This window comes from Passer montanus, unplaced genomic scaffold, assembly GCF_014805655.1.
Source record: "Passer montanus isolate IOZ18808 unplaced genomic scaffold, ASM1480565v1 scaffold12, whole genome shotgun sequence".
NCBI classification, from domain to species: domain Eukaryota; kingdom Metazoa; phylum Chordata; class Aves; order Passeriformes; family Passeridae; genus Passer; species Passer montanus.
In genome coordinates, this window is record NW_024358722.1 from 4,412,413 (window position 1) to 4,429,550 (window position 17,138).

General features: G+C 35.4%; 1 protein-coding gene across 1 annotated transcript in view; it reads right to left on the bottom strand.

Moving 5' to 3' along the window:
* Positions 1-17,138, bottom strand: part of BTBD9 (BTB domain containing 9) — a 108,656-nt gene that overhangs the window by 24,256 nt on the left and 67,262 nt on the right. Inside the window, exons 8-9 of the mRNA XM_039697773.1 lie at positions 12,663-12,772; positions 4,597-4,786 (exon numbers count right to left, since the gene is read on the bottom strand). Coding sequence (XP_039553707.1) covers positions 4,597-4,786; positions 12,663-12,772 — 300 coding nt within the window. The remainder of the gene's footprint in view (positions 1-4,596; positions 4,787-12,662; positions 12,773-17,138) is intronic.

Sequence of the window (17,138 nt, forward strand, 5' to 3'; positions counted from 1 at the left end):
GTGTTAGCAGAAAACCAAATAATATTAGTCATGCACCTGACAAAATGACACCTGCTTCCCTGAGTGGTTTATGTCACTACAGAGAACATACAGATAAATATTTGACAGTACTGTGTTCATAAACCACTTCCATACTTGTAGAAACCCAAAAGACAGAAACTAAAACATGAAGTAGCGACATATCTTGAAAGAGAAAGAAAAAGGAAGAAAACCCTTCCACATGGAAGGAGAATCTTTTATATAATTGTTGCTGCATTTTTGCCTCTGGTTGTCTATAAACCCCTTCAATTTTCTGCAGATATTTATGTTTCAGTAGTTACCCTGCAAGCAACCACCCTTTCCTACAAAGAAGACAAAATTTCTGCATATTTTCTAAGTGTTCCTATGATCATTCATTCTGAGTCATGATTTTACTCTCAAGTCAGGCAAGCACAGAAATGAGCAACAAAGAAAGAAAAGCTTCATAAGTGGAAGTGGTATGGAAAATCAGAAAGCATAAGAGATGTATATTATGATGGTATAAGCAAACAGAAAATGCATTCAAGTTCACTGATGCTGTTGGTTAATTTATGGATTACTGTGAATATAAAAAACTATCAATTTGATATGAGCATCAAAGTCCTCAAAAGATTAAGTTGGATAAGTAATTAATGTACTTTTCTAAAGACATATTTTTTGTCTTCCTATTTATTTTAACACGAAAATCACTATGGCATAGATTTCCATCTCTACCACATACACTCTAACAATTTTTTTTTTTTCATTTATAAGAAAAATCAGCTAAAGACCATAGCATAATCGTACTGTACTTCTATTCCAGAAAAATGCAGGGAGAATTAGACAGAAAGTTATTGTGATATGGCAGCTGCTGCAATAGTCACATTTTAGCCATTTAAAAATTAAATTGTATTTACTATGTTACACACACCAGCTGCTTTCTTTCTGTTCCTAATTAAACACTACAAATACAATATAGTATTCTGTCACTGAATATGGGTCTTTTCAGGGACAAAAAGGAATAAGAAATTTTGTGTCCAGATAGGCAACTACATGGGAAAAAAACCTAAATTAACATTTACTCTGTTAACTCTTCTGAAAGCTAATAAAAAATAAAACTCTTAAATATTTTTTTAAAATTTCATGATGTAAAATACCATATTTAGTAACAACTGTTAAAAAAAACCCCATAGGATCATAGAATAGTTTGGATTGAAAGGGATGGGTTGGAATCTCCATGTTAGAAAACAGTATTAAGCACTGTCATTAGACCTCTTTCAGAACTTCTGAGTAAATTTTGATGTGGAAGTCAAGAGCTCCAAATTTATATACAAACAGAAGAAGTATTCAATATTAACAAACTTTCAATGTGGTCTCCCATGGAATTCCTGAGTCAAACTGAACAGATGTCATTAGTTGCCTGCGTGCCTTCTCAGCAATGAAGGCCACAAACACATGGAGCTGGAGTAACAGCAACTGAGCCAGCAAAACAATGGAAAGAGACAATTGTTCTGTACCTGACACTTGTTAGATCCTGCCTGGGATACTGAATCCCTTTTTGGATCCAAATAAGAACATTGATACATCTCAGCAATTCCAGCAGAGGACCATCAAAATGTTCATGAGGTTGAAGCACACACCCTGTGCAAGAGACTGGGGAAGCTGGCTTGCTCAGCCTAAGCAGGCTTGGGGTTGGGGAGGAACTACCCAGAGAAGTCGCAGAATTTCCTGCCTTTGAAATTTTTAAGATCTGAGTGCATAAAGCCTTGATTAGGATGATCTTTTTTCATAACTGACCCTCCTTTGAGAAACAACCTGATGCTAGGTGCTTCTTCCTCAAATCCCTTTCAACCTGAAGGGTGCTAAGATTCTTAGACATTGGAATGACTTTGGCAGAAAGCACACATACAATATATATTCCTGAAACATTCAACTCTCTGCATTTCTAAGGCATATCTGAACACCAATAGTTCTTCTGGTTTTTTTTCCATACTCAGAATTTAGTTGCCATGGTAACATTATGTCTTGGAGGCTCTCTCCAGTGATATTCCCATTTCTATAGACTAAAAGCAGCTACTGCCTTTTTTCAAAGGTTTATATATTTACCCCCTCTGAAATAAATATATTCAATGGCACATTTGTGTTTCTGAACTAAAAAGATACATACTTTAATTCCTAATTATTCACTTAAAATCCAAGCCCATGGGTATAAAGATTCAGTTTCTGAGGGTAGCAGAATTAATGTCATTCTGTAGTCATGGTGCACTGCCAGCCTAAAGCAAATGCTCCTAGAATTTTTTTCTGTTAGGTGGGGGCATGAGATCAAGGGAGTTTTCAAACAAGCCAACAGCAGGAAAACAGGCAGTGAATACAGTTCCATCAGTTTTGGCAGACATTCTGTTAACAAAAAAATTTTCTTACTTCCATAAAGATTAAATACTAAGACTTTTTGCTGCCATCTATGTTTATATATGATTTGATTTCTGTACAAAACATAGATTTCCTGATGCTGAATAAAGAGACCATTGTCACCATCTTTAGCACTGCATAATATAGAACATGTTCCAGACCCTTGCCAAAGGTGTAGATGCCACAGAGTGAAACTTCACTTCCCCACTCCAAGGAGCAGCTTCCCTTGGCTGCCTGTGACCTGCAGTAGACATGGCTAAAACTCAAAACACTTGTTCTTCTAGGCAGTATACAAAAAAAGAAAGGAAAAAAGAGATGTTGCTAGTATTTCTGTTTCTAGGCAATGCAGGTAGTCTCCCCAGTCAGAAGACACCCCAGACTATGATGTTTATTATTGTAATTTTTGTAAAGTAAGCTATTAATCTTGTTTGCACTATACATGCAGGGAAAGTGACAAAGAAAGATGAGATTCTGAACCTGTAGCTGTACAATTCAATACCACATAAATCACTAAATGCCTATTAGTTTTGAATTATGTAATGTTTGGGTTGTTTTTTAAAATTTGCTTTACACACTTACTGATTACACAGTTATTACTTCTTGGCAACCAAAAGTTTAATTCACCTAACACACCATTTAATAAAGAGACTTATTAAAAAATCTGCACAAGAATAAACAATAGCATAGCATCTATTATAGGAAATTCATTTTTTTTCACTAACTGGAAAAAGATGGTACAATGCATCAATGGAAGGATATACAATTGAAGGATATTAGAAAACAGTAAGATAGGAAGACAGAGAAACTGAGAAACTACCCATTTTAGTTAGTATATTCTTCTCTTAATCTTTTATAGGGCCAAAGCCTCGCTGTTAAAAACTGCTACTTACATTTAAAGTATCATGAAAATGCTGGCATTTCATTTTAATTTACCTATTTAAAGAAATAAGAAATCTGAGTACTGCTTGGTTTTCTGTTTGAGATGCAATATTTAATAGAGTATTATAACACCGAACTCAAATGAGTGGGGAAAGTTGCCAACCACACTTACTCAACTTGTTTCACACAGTGAGAACAATGCCGGACTTGCATTATGCATAACATCTACAGCTTGCATACACACAAAACACTGCTTTTGTTGGGTCAGGGATTTGCCTGGATATCTGATGTCAAGCTCTATCTTCAGAGTTTTACAACCATCATAACAATGCCATAGGCCTAAACCAAACCACACAAAACAGAAACTGGCAATTGCAAGAGCTTTCAAGTCTCACTTGGCAGCTCTTAACAAGGGGAATGCACTGAGCTCCTAGAAATACGTATCTATGCACATGGTCTCTGTTGCAAGCCAGTACTCACCTGGGATTTCAGCCTTTGATCACTGGTACTCTGAACTTCAGAAATCTTTATTTCTCTGTCACAGAGCATACAAATTAATTCCCTGACTACACAGTCTAAATTTACAAAGACCATTATCCCATTACAACAAGGTTTGTATGCCTGGTTTTATGAAACAAACACCCCAAACATTTATAGTCAGAGAATCTCAAGTTGGCAAGAATATTTTTCTTTTCACCTGTGAAAAATTTGGCTCTCCTATTTCCTAAGTCTCTACATCAGCCAAGATTTTCATCTTCATATGTATACACACATTTACAGTAGAAACAGCCCAATGAACTTCAATCCAAAGCTAAACACATTCATTAATCTAGCCTTGTAAATCAATATTCAGGTTGCTCTACCTTTATTACACCCTCCATGTTTAAGTAAAAACCAGCACTAATTGTATAGTAAAAGGAAGCCTGGCTGACTTGACATGATGATTTTCTTTAAGAAAATTGTTTTCAGAATTAAGTGGATAAGAGTAACTGCACCTACTTAACCATAAGTGAGACTGCAATTAAATTCTATTTTAAAATAGGTATATCACTTTAATCTTATAATTTGACTGTTACTACTATTATGCCTCTGAAAAGTATTATTTTCTGCAATTGCACTCTGTATCTCAACATATAATTCACACATTTAACTTTTAACATGCCTGTTATCCTGAAGTAAGAAGCCAAATGACAACTACTAAACTAGCTCCCTAATTAATGTCATTTCAAATGTCATACATTCTAAAGAAAATAACTGCTCAGCAAAAATTTCACTGTGGCCCCTAATTTAGAGAAAAATAAATCCTCCTACCGTATTGATCCAATCATGTAGGGCTGTGCCAGCTGCACCACAATAGCTCCGCTCCCAAGCTGGTGGCATGTGTACCCAGAATCCCAATCATAGTTTTTTGTGTCTCCATTCAATAAGGCATTGCGACTGCGACTTACACCCTCAATCACACTGGCACAGTCTGCAATTGTTGCAACATTTTCAGTGGGAACTGTAAATTAAAAACACAGAGATGATAGACATACAGTCAGAAAACAGTTCAGATGCCAGTGGTCTTTATTTCTGGAGAAGAACCAGTAAAAAAAAAGAAAAAAAAAAAAGAAAACATGATCAACAAAAGGAAATTTAACTCACATAAAATGAACTATGAACAAGTGACAAACAAGTGATACAGATAGTTTTTACAGCACTGATTCCAGAATAGCTTGGTAAATTAACAGATGGATTTCAGATTGGCGATATAAAAGCACTTTTTTAACGCAACTGTGAAAAAATCTTTTGTCCAGCAAAACTTCAGAAATTTTGAAATAATTTCTTCCTGTTTTCATGATGAAACCTCCCTCTACTACAACATCCAAAAATGACAAGAACACAGCTATGAGAAATTTCAGAGAACTGTATGAGTCTTCAGCATGCAAAAAAAGAGAATTTTCCATGAACAGCTAGGATTTTGTGACTTCACTGTGCTACTGGTGTCAGAAGCATAATATTAAGAAAGCCACTACCCACCAAAACACCTTAAAAAACATATGGGAAGAAACTGCAAGATCATTGCCAAGTAGTAATCCAAGGTAGTGGAAAAGCAACCAGCTCTGGAAAAGCAACTGCATTACCAAATGTACTATCATCTTTGTCTGCTCATAAAAATTTCTAAAAACCCTACTTTACTATTCCAGAAATCTCCTGATTCCCCCACTAACTGAAAAGAGGCACTCAATAAGTCCCAGATTCTTATGGGGGAGCAGGTGTGTTAGACATTAGAAGTACTTCACTTGGAACAATCCGAATAAAGCATAACCTAACACTGCAAACTACTGGCATTGAATTAAAATTTGTCTTGACTTCCTTTTCTTCCTCTCCTCCCTGGGAATAAAGGAACTTATTTGTGTATTCATTTTATATAGGCTTTAAAGCATCTTCTATATAGATCTGTTTTGGGTTTTTTTGGGTTTTTTTCAATAGGATGAGGAAGCTATTGCAATCTTGGTAAAAAAGAAAATGAGTCAAAATCAATGCTCGTATTGAAGCTCCATGGCATATTCCAGACACACTGTGATCTATCTGATTAACTGAATGTAGTGCAGCTCAGTTAACGCAATATTTTGCCTGCATCCTCTGAGCATCATCCTGCTCCTTCTCACATTTAGATTTCTGCACTAATCCATGACCCTCCTAAGAAGATGTTACCCTGATTAGTCAAACTCCTTAAAAACTCTACAGAAACTGTCTTGGTGTGTTTTAATATAATTCTGTGGTCTTCCCTACAACAGCTAATTAGAAAGTGACTCTAATTCAAGTGTGCAGAATGTGCCATCCTGTCCCTTTTCCCTAGGGGGTCTGCCACTCCCTATTTTGAATGTTCATTATAATCTTTTATATACACTTGATAAATTTATTAAAAGTACCATCTGGTGGGGACTCTGTTCTGTATTTTTGAGTATTTTTATTGTCTTTCTTTTTCCCATTAGAATATCTGCTTCCATTTAGGTCACTTATTTACAAATACAAACTGTCAAAACCAACAGCCTTGTTTCTATTTTTGTTTCCTTTTTTAAAAAAATCTACCAGTAACCAATATTGTCAGAGAAAAGAAAAGAGAAGATTACAAATATAATTTTTTTCCCCCTACTGTTCATACAACAGTTTTGGGCTGAAAAGTCTGATTTGTTTTTAAGGAACAGAAAAGACGTGTGTTAGCAAAGCAAACACACTCTGTAAGCAAACAAAAGGAGAAGATGATTGAGGTTACAGGACAGCAGCATCAAACATTTATTAAAACTTACTTTCTTGTCTCTTTGCCTTATGCTGCAGTATGGAGAAATGAAGAACTGGCAGCATATATAATTCTAGCAATGGCATTTTTATAAAGGATTGCAATTTTCAAGACATGGCCTAAGGGTCATCTATACTGACTACATTTAAAGATAAGACAGATATGTTATTCAACTTTCCTTAGAGATCTTCCAAGCTAAAAATGTACCAGAAGTGTGCTGTAGCCTCAGTCATATTTATCATTCCTTAAGCTTGTTTCTCTTACTTTTTAGCATACTTGATTTTTCAAAAGAATTTTTATTCTTCCTGAAGCACTCTGAAAAAAAAAGTTAATGCTGCTGCTGCCAAGTGGCTTCCATATCTGAGTACAGACTACTTCCTTTCATCTCTCATTCTGGACAGGTCAGCTTTGCTTTCTGTCCATCCACTGTGACTTCACTACAATGTGGATGAGTGGGGAAATGTAAGAAAATCCTCAAATAACTTTTTGCAGCACAGAAAGAAACAGAAGTAAGTGGGTATTTTTAAGTTTACATATACCAGCCATTAATAAACCTTAAACAAATTATGAAAACAAACATACAGGGAGATGGCAGATCTACTACATAGTCTTATTTTCTAGGAAAGCAGCAATTTAAAGCACTATGGACTGTTGAATATATTTAAACTGCACTCTAGGCAATAGTCAAAAGCTCCCTGCTTATGTGTCATCACTGCAGCAAAACTGATCATTTTAGGGAATTCTCTTAAGACGCTTACACAGCTATCATTGTGAAGAAACTATAAACAAGAAATTACACTGGAAGAAACATATTTTTGTTTTAGTTAGTATGAAGGAGTAATTTTATGCTCATGATTATATCTGTTAAATGTTCAGCTTCCAATTGCTCAACTTTTAACTATAAAATTGCATTCCTTCTCTACTTGAACATCTACTAAACTGACAAAAGTTTACTTCCTGGCTGGCTGGAAAATAGAAAGCTGAGACTAAATAAAAAGAGAATTAAGTACGTAAGGATTATTTCAGAGTTTGATCATATTGAATTAAAGGGGTATTAGGCATTTTGCTGTCATTATTTTCCACATGCCAAAAGATTTTTAAAGTCTAATCTTTATTCCATATATGAATTAGTCCTTGTTTACTTGCTACATGGTAGAAAAGAAATCTACAGACTTTTCAATTAATAAAAAGTACATCCAAATGTCCTTCTTTCATTCCATATACTCTTTCTTATTTTCTTGAGTTGAAACTTGCTGATGAAATTACTATATTTAATTTGAATCTTCAATTAAATTATTTAAAGAAATCAAGAGCTAAAAAAACATCAACTTCAAACAAATATCAACAGTATTTTCATCTGTTTCAGTGAAAAGCCTTCTGCAAGCCATACTTAGCTGGAAAAGAAAACCTCAATAATATGTGTATTTTTCCAACTGTCAGAAATTGTAAGAGAAAAACTTTAGAGAAGGCTGATTTTTCACTTGATACCTGCTACAGTTTGTGATTCCTAATCCAATAAATTAGAACAAAACCATTCAAGTCACTAGAACTGGCCATACTTTTCATTGCCAACTAATTGGCTGCTACAGGGCTCTTTCATTAAACATTGTGTCTGTAGAGGGCTGTCAGAAATATCAGTTGTTTTAGGAAGTGTGCGTCCCTATTTGTGGTACTGGAGATAGACAGGAAAGGATTAAAAAAAAAAAGAACTGGAACCATATGAATAGATCTCTCTTAAAACCAGCCATGTGGCTGTCCTTTCTTGCAGAAAGGGGAAAAAATTTCTGCAGTATTTAGATTGTCTTCAATTTTTCATAATTTCCTAAAGCTATGTCTGCAGCCAAGCTGAATTATACTGCTGGGTAAGCCTGCATTGTTTCGGAAAAAATGTGACCCTTTTCAAAAGGGAAAAAGCAAAATATGATAGCTTTGTGTGGAGTCAACATTAAACTAGACAAAACCCAGCATCTTTCACTGCTTCCTTGGGGAGAGACAAAGCAATCTTTTACAAAGCTGAACCACACACTAGGCAACTGATATGACTGGTTTCTCCCTGTTACACATTCAGTTTTATTTGTTCTTTTTCTTTTTCTAAATAACTGCCAGAGTAAAAGACATGTGAATATTTATTTGTATCATTTTATCCCTTTTAAAACAAGTTCTCCTAAGGCATAGAGCAGCACACAAATGAAGGTTCATGATGATTCCTAAGAAGTGAACAGCATTCCTCAGAGGGTGACCAAGGACATTCCAGTGTTTTTACATCTGTCTTCTGCTCTTCAGTCATTATTCACTGTTCTCTTATTCATGTGTATTGTACACATTGCAAGACAGTCTGATAGACTGAGGCAGACTACTGACCAACTCTGATACGTGGAAAAACCATCCCCATTGCACTCCCGATGCCCTTCACCAGGCGCAAAACCAGAAAGAATGTTCGCCAAGCCCACATAATCCTTGACTGCTCCTCAGCACTGAGTATTGATTAAAGGACACTGAGGTTTTCAATTTTTTTTTCCATTTGAGGCAGAAAAGAGGAATTTTTTCTTCTACTAAGGTGGGAAAAAAAACTTCCAGAAACCTAGAGAGACCTTGCACAGAAGCAGTCCTTTAACTGCTGTTGTAACTTCTTGCCACTGGGCAGATTAGAACATTTTACAACACATTGCATGACACCAGGTACTGCTTCCAAAGCAGTATGTCTCTTTCTTGCAAAAATATTCTTTTGTTTTGAATTCTAAATTAAATATTAATGGCTAAAGACCATTCAAAATTTCATAAGCAGAAGTTCATTATAAGCAAGCACTATGATTGTGAGATTAAAGAATATTTGCATCCTTGTTAAACGAAAGAGTTATGTTAATATCATGAATTTAATATGGAAAACTGTTAACTTGCACATTTAGAGATAATACTATGCCAAAAAGAAAAATACATCTCAACCCTAACATCTGCGTTAGGGAAATAATTTCATATGATTACATTCCTTTCTGTCACCTCATTTCACAAGACAACAAACTGTAAACCAACACTTAAACACCAGACAGTGCTATAAAGAGCATTTTCTGCTACTTTTGCTACTCAGCTACCATTGGGTCATGTCAGTACCACATCCAGTATTGTACAAAGTAACTGTATAAATCACCTTCCACACTGACTTTTAATTGCAGCATGTCAAGTTAGTATTTTTCATTAAACCTTGTACACAAAACCACAACAACATAAAATTGTTGTTATAATGAAACAGCACTTCATTTTTATTATTTGTTTACCAGCCCTCTAATCTTCACTGTATGGTGACAGCCATCACATAGATATTATGTACCAGTAGTAATATATCTGATAAATTACGCTCTTTGCATATACAGCTCTTTGATCAACTTGAGTATCTTTCACAAAAATTAAGTAAATAATTTCTCAAGTCTCTACATAACATCTCTAACCAAATACCTCAGAGGCCTCATTTCTTTGGAATGAGTTTTCAAATGACAAATCTTCACATCTTCTCTTCAGTGTTGTCTTGGTAGAAGTAGGGGTCACTAAGGCTTTTTGAAAAGACCTTATGGTCTTCAAGGGCTGACCAAAGGACCTTATGGCCTTCAAGGGCTGACGAATAATACTTCATTTTTTTTAATAAAGCTGGGTATAAAAACAGCAGCTGTGTTTGTTCTAACTTAATACCGCATTTAATATCATATGGGATAAGCAATAAACCCAATGAGCTGCTTTTCAAGGGTTTAGGATGGAAGTTTCTCTACTCAGTCAAGCTTAAAAGCAATCTACTCTGATTACTGCACTTTCATACATTTTGTTGATTTTTCCTAACTGCTTTCAATTCACTTTATCCTATCTGGTCATTTCAGAAGCAGAAATAAACATTACAAATCCTCATCACAGTAATAAAATAAATCTGTGCCAACTCACTGGCACTCATATTGAGTTTTTACACAGGTGGACCTTGGACTTACAGTCTGCTTGATTGCAGGAGCCATACAATATGGCCCCTTATGGTAATCATCACACTGAAAAAAGGCATTGGATAGATATAGTATCTCTTTGTTGGATCAAAGCTGCTGAGAATATTTTTGAATAGGCAATACTGATGGCCAAAAATTCTGATGGAACAGTCATAGGTGTCCCTACTCCATTTCACAACTGGACTGACCTTAACTAGTCCCCATATCCTTCCATTTCTATCTTTCTCACCATAAACTCTGCAGGGTCATGTATACAACTGCTGGTGCCTCACCGACAGTTGGAAGACTATCCACATCCCACTTTCAATTAACTGCTCCCCAAATTCTTACTTTTAACTTTCTACCAACTGTATTGACTAATATCCCTTAAATATAAAAAGCTATGTAAACCTACAGGTCCTTTTCTTTCCTTACTCTTGATCACTTCAAATGACTTACACATACAACAGCTTGACTGACCCACAGCAAAGCTGCCCTTCATTAACAATCACCATTAACACCAGAAACCCTATTACGCTGCCCAAACCCTACAAAACCATTCTCACAAACTGAAAATTTTTAATAAAGCCATATAAAGTCTCCATCCCTTAAATTACCTTTGAAACGTAAGAAGTGTTAAAATAGATCAAATACTTTACCTCACCAGAATGATCACTCAACAAGTAAAAATAATTGAGTCTACGAAAGATGAATCACTTTCAGTGTAAGTTCACTTACACAAACATGCATGGATTTACTGCCTTATGATCAAACAATCTTTGTTTTAACACTCAAATTTATTTAAGTCAAAAATTCAGCATTTATTAAATAAATTTGATCATCTGAAATAAAATACATACAAATATTTGTACATACTAACTGATTTTGTAGGAATTTTTAAAAAATTCATAGCTGGCAGTGCTAACTATGAAATTTAGCTCAAAGGTTTTATCAAATTGAGATACTTTGTTTCTCTGCTAACTAGCTTACTGAATGGAGATGTTTTCTTTTAACAGTTCTTCCTTACTGCTTATTCTATTTTGAAGTCAAAAGCAATTGCAATGCTACTTGCACACTACCTAAAACCAAGGGAAGGTTTTTGATTTGCCTTTGTATAATACATGGGGAACAGGCTGGAGGAATTGGGTCTTGGTTTTTCACAGCTAAATGTTACAGTTTTCTCAGAGAAAAATTTAAAGTGAATATGTCATACTAAAAATCTTCCTTCTCATCCTATTTTGAAAATTGTTTTCCCTTCCATCTGTCATAGGTACCTATTTAAAATTTAAATATACGCTTAAAACCAGCATGAACTCTTTTTGCTGAAATTATTGATTTTATGGCATAAGTAATAAACTGTGGAAAATCCCACCCTGACAACTACTAAATACTCTCTCTCCAATGAACTTCAGGATCTGAGTTTATATGGAAGACAGCACAGAAACCACTTCATTTTAACTATAAAAAAAAAAATCTATATTAAGTCTTTCTGTGACACATGTTACCATTCAGTACCGCTGCTCTGTAGGGGATTTCTAACTTAAGTAACATAAAGGTACTTAAATCTGTGTTATATAAGTTGCCCAGAACTAAGAGAGCTCCATCAGCCCGGTGTTCTGAGAATAATAGCAGTATAACTGATATAATGTTCTGCCATGGCTAAGCATGTCTATGGCTCTTTAGGGGAAAATGAACACATGAGAGTTTACTTTCAGCAGTTGTAACCAAGCTGTATAAGAGGCCCTAAATGTCCAAATCCATCATCACTACAATAAATTGCTGCGCTTAGTCCATTCTTGTAAAAGAATTCAGGCTAACCTACTGGGAGGCACGAGCAACCACACTGTGACATGCAAAGAAAAATCACATTGCCAGCACTGACTGACTCAGCTACAAGTGGCTTTGTCAGCAGCAGTTGATTTGAATTTCAGCATTCCTCCAGCATCATTAATTAATCCACAGTACTGGAATTTCATGGAAGTTGTAAGGACTAGCCAATTAATTCTATGCTTACAACACTGTTTAACTCAATTTAGAGGTATCTGGATGGAAACAGAAGTAGAGTGAAGTAGTGGCAAGCTTTAAAAGACAAGTGTTTACAACAGTTCATAAAAAAGGAAAATGGTTTTATCTCTTACCTATCAGACCTTTCTCAAGAGTAAAGGATTTGTTCGTGAACATGCATTCAAATGCCACAATATGGAAAACTTTGTTCACTGTATTGTGGGTCCCAACAATTCGGATATATCTAAAGGGAAACAAAAAAAGGTAAACAGCACAAGTTAAACATGAACAACTTCTGTGCACTTAAATATAATTGATTCAGTTAGACTACAATGTGCAGACCCATAAGAACTGAGTAACTGTTTAAAAAAAAAGAAAAAGGAGTAAACAAGAATATCAATTTCATAGCAGGTTTGCATCTAGTCCAGCATTTTATGCTGGCTCCAGTGCAATTTAAGAAGAAAAAAAAAATCTTTAAAGAGATGTGGAATCTGTTAAAAATGTTTCTGAATTAATTTGCCAAGAAAAGCAAAATTAGGGACCTTCTGTTTCAGAAATGATCTGTTAGTGCAAATATGTGTTCATGGAGGTTTTAAAAACTACTACTACTAATAATAGTAATAATAATAATAACAAGAACAACAGTAATAATCATCCTTTTACCAACAAATTTTCAGCACTGCAAAAGATTTCATACAGCCAGGACAAGCCCAAAAAAAGAGTCAGGCTTTTCTTCCAAAGCCAAAAATCAATTCCATTTTATTAAGACTGTTTCTAATTCTAACACTGGATGTACAAGATATCACTCTCTGTTGGTGTATCTTTTATTAATAATGAAAAAAAAGCTCATTCAAATATTATGAAACAAAGGTATTCTGGGTTTCATTCCTGGTGGTATAGCTCACATTTCCACATTCCAATTGCAAATCAAATAGAGCTGCTCTCAAACATTGTGACCTATTCACCTTCTGCATTATCCTGGAGGCTTCACCTTCCATAAACAACCACTAACCTTGATTCAGTCTGATTCTGCATTTTCTGAGAAGATCCAACAGTTCTCACTATAAATTTTGAAAAATCTCAAAAGGACTATTGTACACCTCTGAAGAAATTCTGAACAAGCAACCAGAAAACTACCTAAACCAAATACCAATTACTTCACAAGATGGGTTACCCACACTCATAGAAAGCTTTGCATGAATTTAACTGATTTCAATTATCAACTATCAGAATGTATGAGTCTTAAGCAATGTCCTTGGTCTGTCTCTCATTTACATGGTATAATTGTATTTCTAACATAATGGCCATTCACCAACAGCATAATTTTGGCTTGTGTTCTCCATCAGATCAAGTTGAGAAGACACACAGTATGTTTTCTGAGATTTTCTTTTTAAACAATAAAACAACCATCACAGCTATTTAGTGTGCTAATGCTCAATCTCCAAATTTCATTTAGAAATTATTTTAATAATCATAACTTGGAACAAACAATTGTATGCTATTGCCTAATTAATATTAACTCGCAGATCAATCAACTATCACAGTAGTAAATGTCCTGAAAGTCATTCTATGTAGAAAAAATAAAGTTACAAGAGTGGAGAAAATATTTATCATTCATAAAGAAGATGAACCTGTGTTTTAAGAGTAAAGCAGAACTTAGCCCTTACGCTGTAGCTGTGCCAAGTGCCTGTGAAGAGCATCGCAGGAATCTTGGCAGACAGGCAGGAAAACAGGAGGTGTTTCCCCAGACCTGCCCGTGTGAACCAGCTGACTTTCTCTTTATGAACTCACGACCACAGTCCGAACCCTGAATACACAGAGAATGTCCAAAACCGGACAATGGTAACTGATCTTGTTCCCTCCAGCCTCAGAAGCACAGAATTCAATTAAACACAGGAATAATTTTGGAATATTTTGAAGTGCACATGGAGCCTGGCTTGCCATAGACACTCCCTTGACTCTCCCAGGCAAAGAAGATATTGATTGAGCTGTGCTGCTTGGACAAAATGCACAGGCAAACCACCAGAGTGTTACTAATGGAGATGTACTTTGACATCCTTCAGTTACGCTTCCTTGCATTAAAGAGCTTAGAGAATAAACAAAGTAACAACATTAATAGGAACACAAGAAACTGCTTCATAATTAGCTTTAAAAGCTAATTTACTTAGATTTTTTGTGTTATAAAATTGTATAATTAGAGCAAACTTCTTGATTGTTTGTTCAGAGCAATTGGAAGTTGTTCAAATCCCTGTCAGCAACAAAGCAGGTTCATATGACACAAAGTTATCTATGAATCTTTGTGTGACTGCAGAGTACAAGAATCACAGTCCAGTGCCTGGACTAGCTCCACTGTTGATGGGCTTTAGACTCAACTGCTAAGACTGGAAGACAGAAAAAAAACTCCTGAACCATTCTTTAAAGAAAAAACCTTGATCAATTTGTGGGGTTTAAATGAACTTCCCTAGCAGGTAAACAGGAATGCAACATGAAAATTTTGCCCCTGGCCCTTTTTGAGAATGATGGATACTGATAATGTATAAGTGCTCTAGACTTATATATTATCAGACTTCTCTAGCCACACAGAGTCAAGCTACACATGACCTTAAAATCCTCACAACAGGAATATCAGAAAAATCTGGTTGGTGGGTTTTTTTCCCCACTACCAAGAAAATTGTTTTGAGTGTAGGGAAACAGCATGTTCTACTGGATCTTGGTAGAATTTTAAACGACTAAAATTTGAATAGACTACCTGGGTTGATTAATTAGGCACCTACATGGCAACATCTCTCATTCATCCTCCATTTTTCCCAGAGCAATTCTTCTCCTTCATATGAAATTACCATATTTGTACTCTGATGTGAGAACATATCTGAACAACTAAATTATGTTTTACTTCTGCTCTTTACACTTGTAAAGTTGACACACATAATTGGTAAGAGCCTCTGCAGATCACACCACTGATTCTGCTGTGGATACTCGAGAGGACCACAAATACCAAAGCTCAACTACCTACATCATCACAACAGTGCTTAGGAAATACGTGTCAAAGCATGGAAATATGCATACTCTAGGAGTCATTTAATCCTTCATTATAATAGCAGCAGTAAGATACAGGCAAACTAAAATATATTAAGCACAAATTCCAATCCCTTAAGAATATTGAGACAGAAGACTAAATAAGGGGAAGGAATGGAAATTGACAGGTATTTTGCACTGATATCCACTCTTCAGCTACTATCAAAGCAACCTAGAATAGCAACAGCAAACTTTAAGAACTAAATCTAATACGTAAAAAATGTGCTCTTATGAAATTGGCATTTCATTTTCCTTTGTGGAGCATTTGGTATGAGACACCAGTGCCAGAATTACTACATACTTTATACCTCCTCTAACTGCTTAGAACCACTGACATTCACATTCCAATCACTGCCACAAAAGATGCGTGAGGCACAGCACAACACACAAGGGCATTAGAAGACATTGTGTTTGTTTTTCAGTGGAAAAGGAAACAGTGTTATTCAACACTGTCTAAACTCCATTTATTGACAACTCCCTAAAACGAATAATCCTTCAGACTCACACAGCTGAATCAACAGACCTGTGGCAGGAAGATAGAAAAAACAAGGAAGAAAAATCTATTGCCAGCATTAAATCATGTGGGAGAACAGTGGACATAAATAAATACATAATATAAATAATTAAGCTAGAACAAACAAGAAAAGCATATCTGTCTTTTGACAGAAGACAAGTTTTCCTGCACCTAGACAGGAAAGTCTAATAAAGTCTCTTTTATACCAAAGGAAATCCCTGCTGCAAATATTGAAAATAACTGTGACAAATTAAATAAAACACTTACACAAGACAAAATCATTGAACTCCAGTGGAAAAAGTATATCCAACACCTACAAAGCCTGAACAGTAACAAACATTTTCACCTTGGAAATACAACTGACAGTGAAGCAGTTTGAAAACACAGCACATTTCCTTTTGTAATGTGCCAGAATATGTATGCAGGTATTTTATGCAGGGGCATTCAAGTGACTAAAAATATTGGTATGCAACATTTAAATGGGACATGTAACTGCTTGTGTACCACATGTAAGCAGTATGTCAACACATCAACCAGTGTTTCTCATTTCAAGTGACTAAAAATATTGGTATACAACATTTAAACGGGACATGTAACTTGTGTACCACATGTAAGCAGTATGTCAACACATCAACCAGTGTTTCTCAAAGGATATAACCAAATTAACACTGATGTACTTTGGAAGATAAGTAAAACTTGCACAATGTGATAATATGTTGTGTATTCCATACATAATAATCTGTAAGAATAATAAGTTTACAAATGCTTCGTTCTTTTCTAATGATTTCCAATTTTTATTTCTTTAAAACAGAAAAAGAACTAATTTCAGGTAAACTGGCTTTAACCTCCTCTTCACACTGTATGCATTTCTAGTTCCAATGAAGTTCTCAAATCTGAATGAGGTTCACCTGCTTTTATTCTGGGTCAGACCTCAACCCAAAACAGCTCAGTTTCCTAGAACCCATCTGGATATGAGCAGAAATCTGCAATTACACCTGTTCTCATAATGGACTTCCACTAT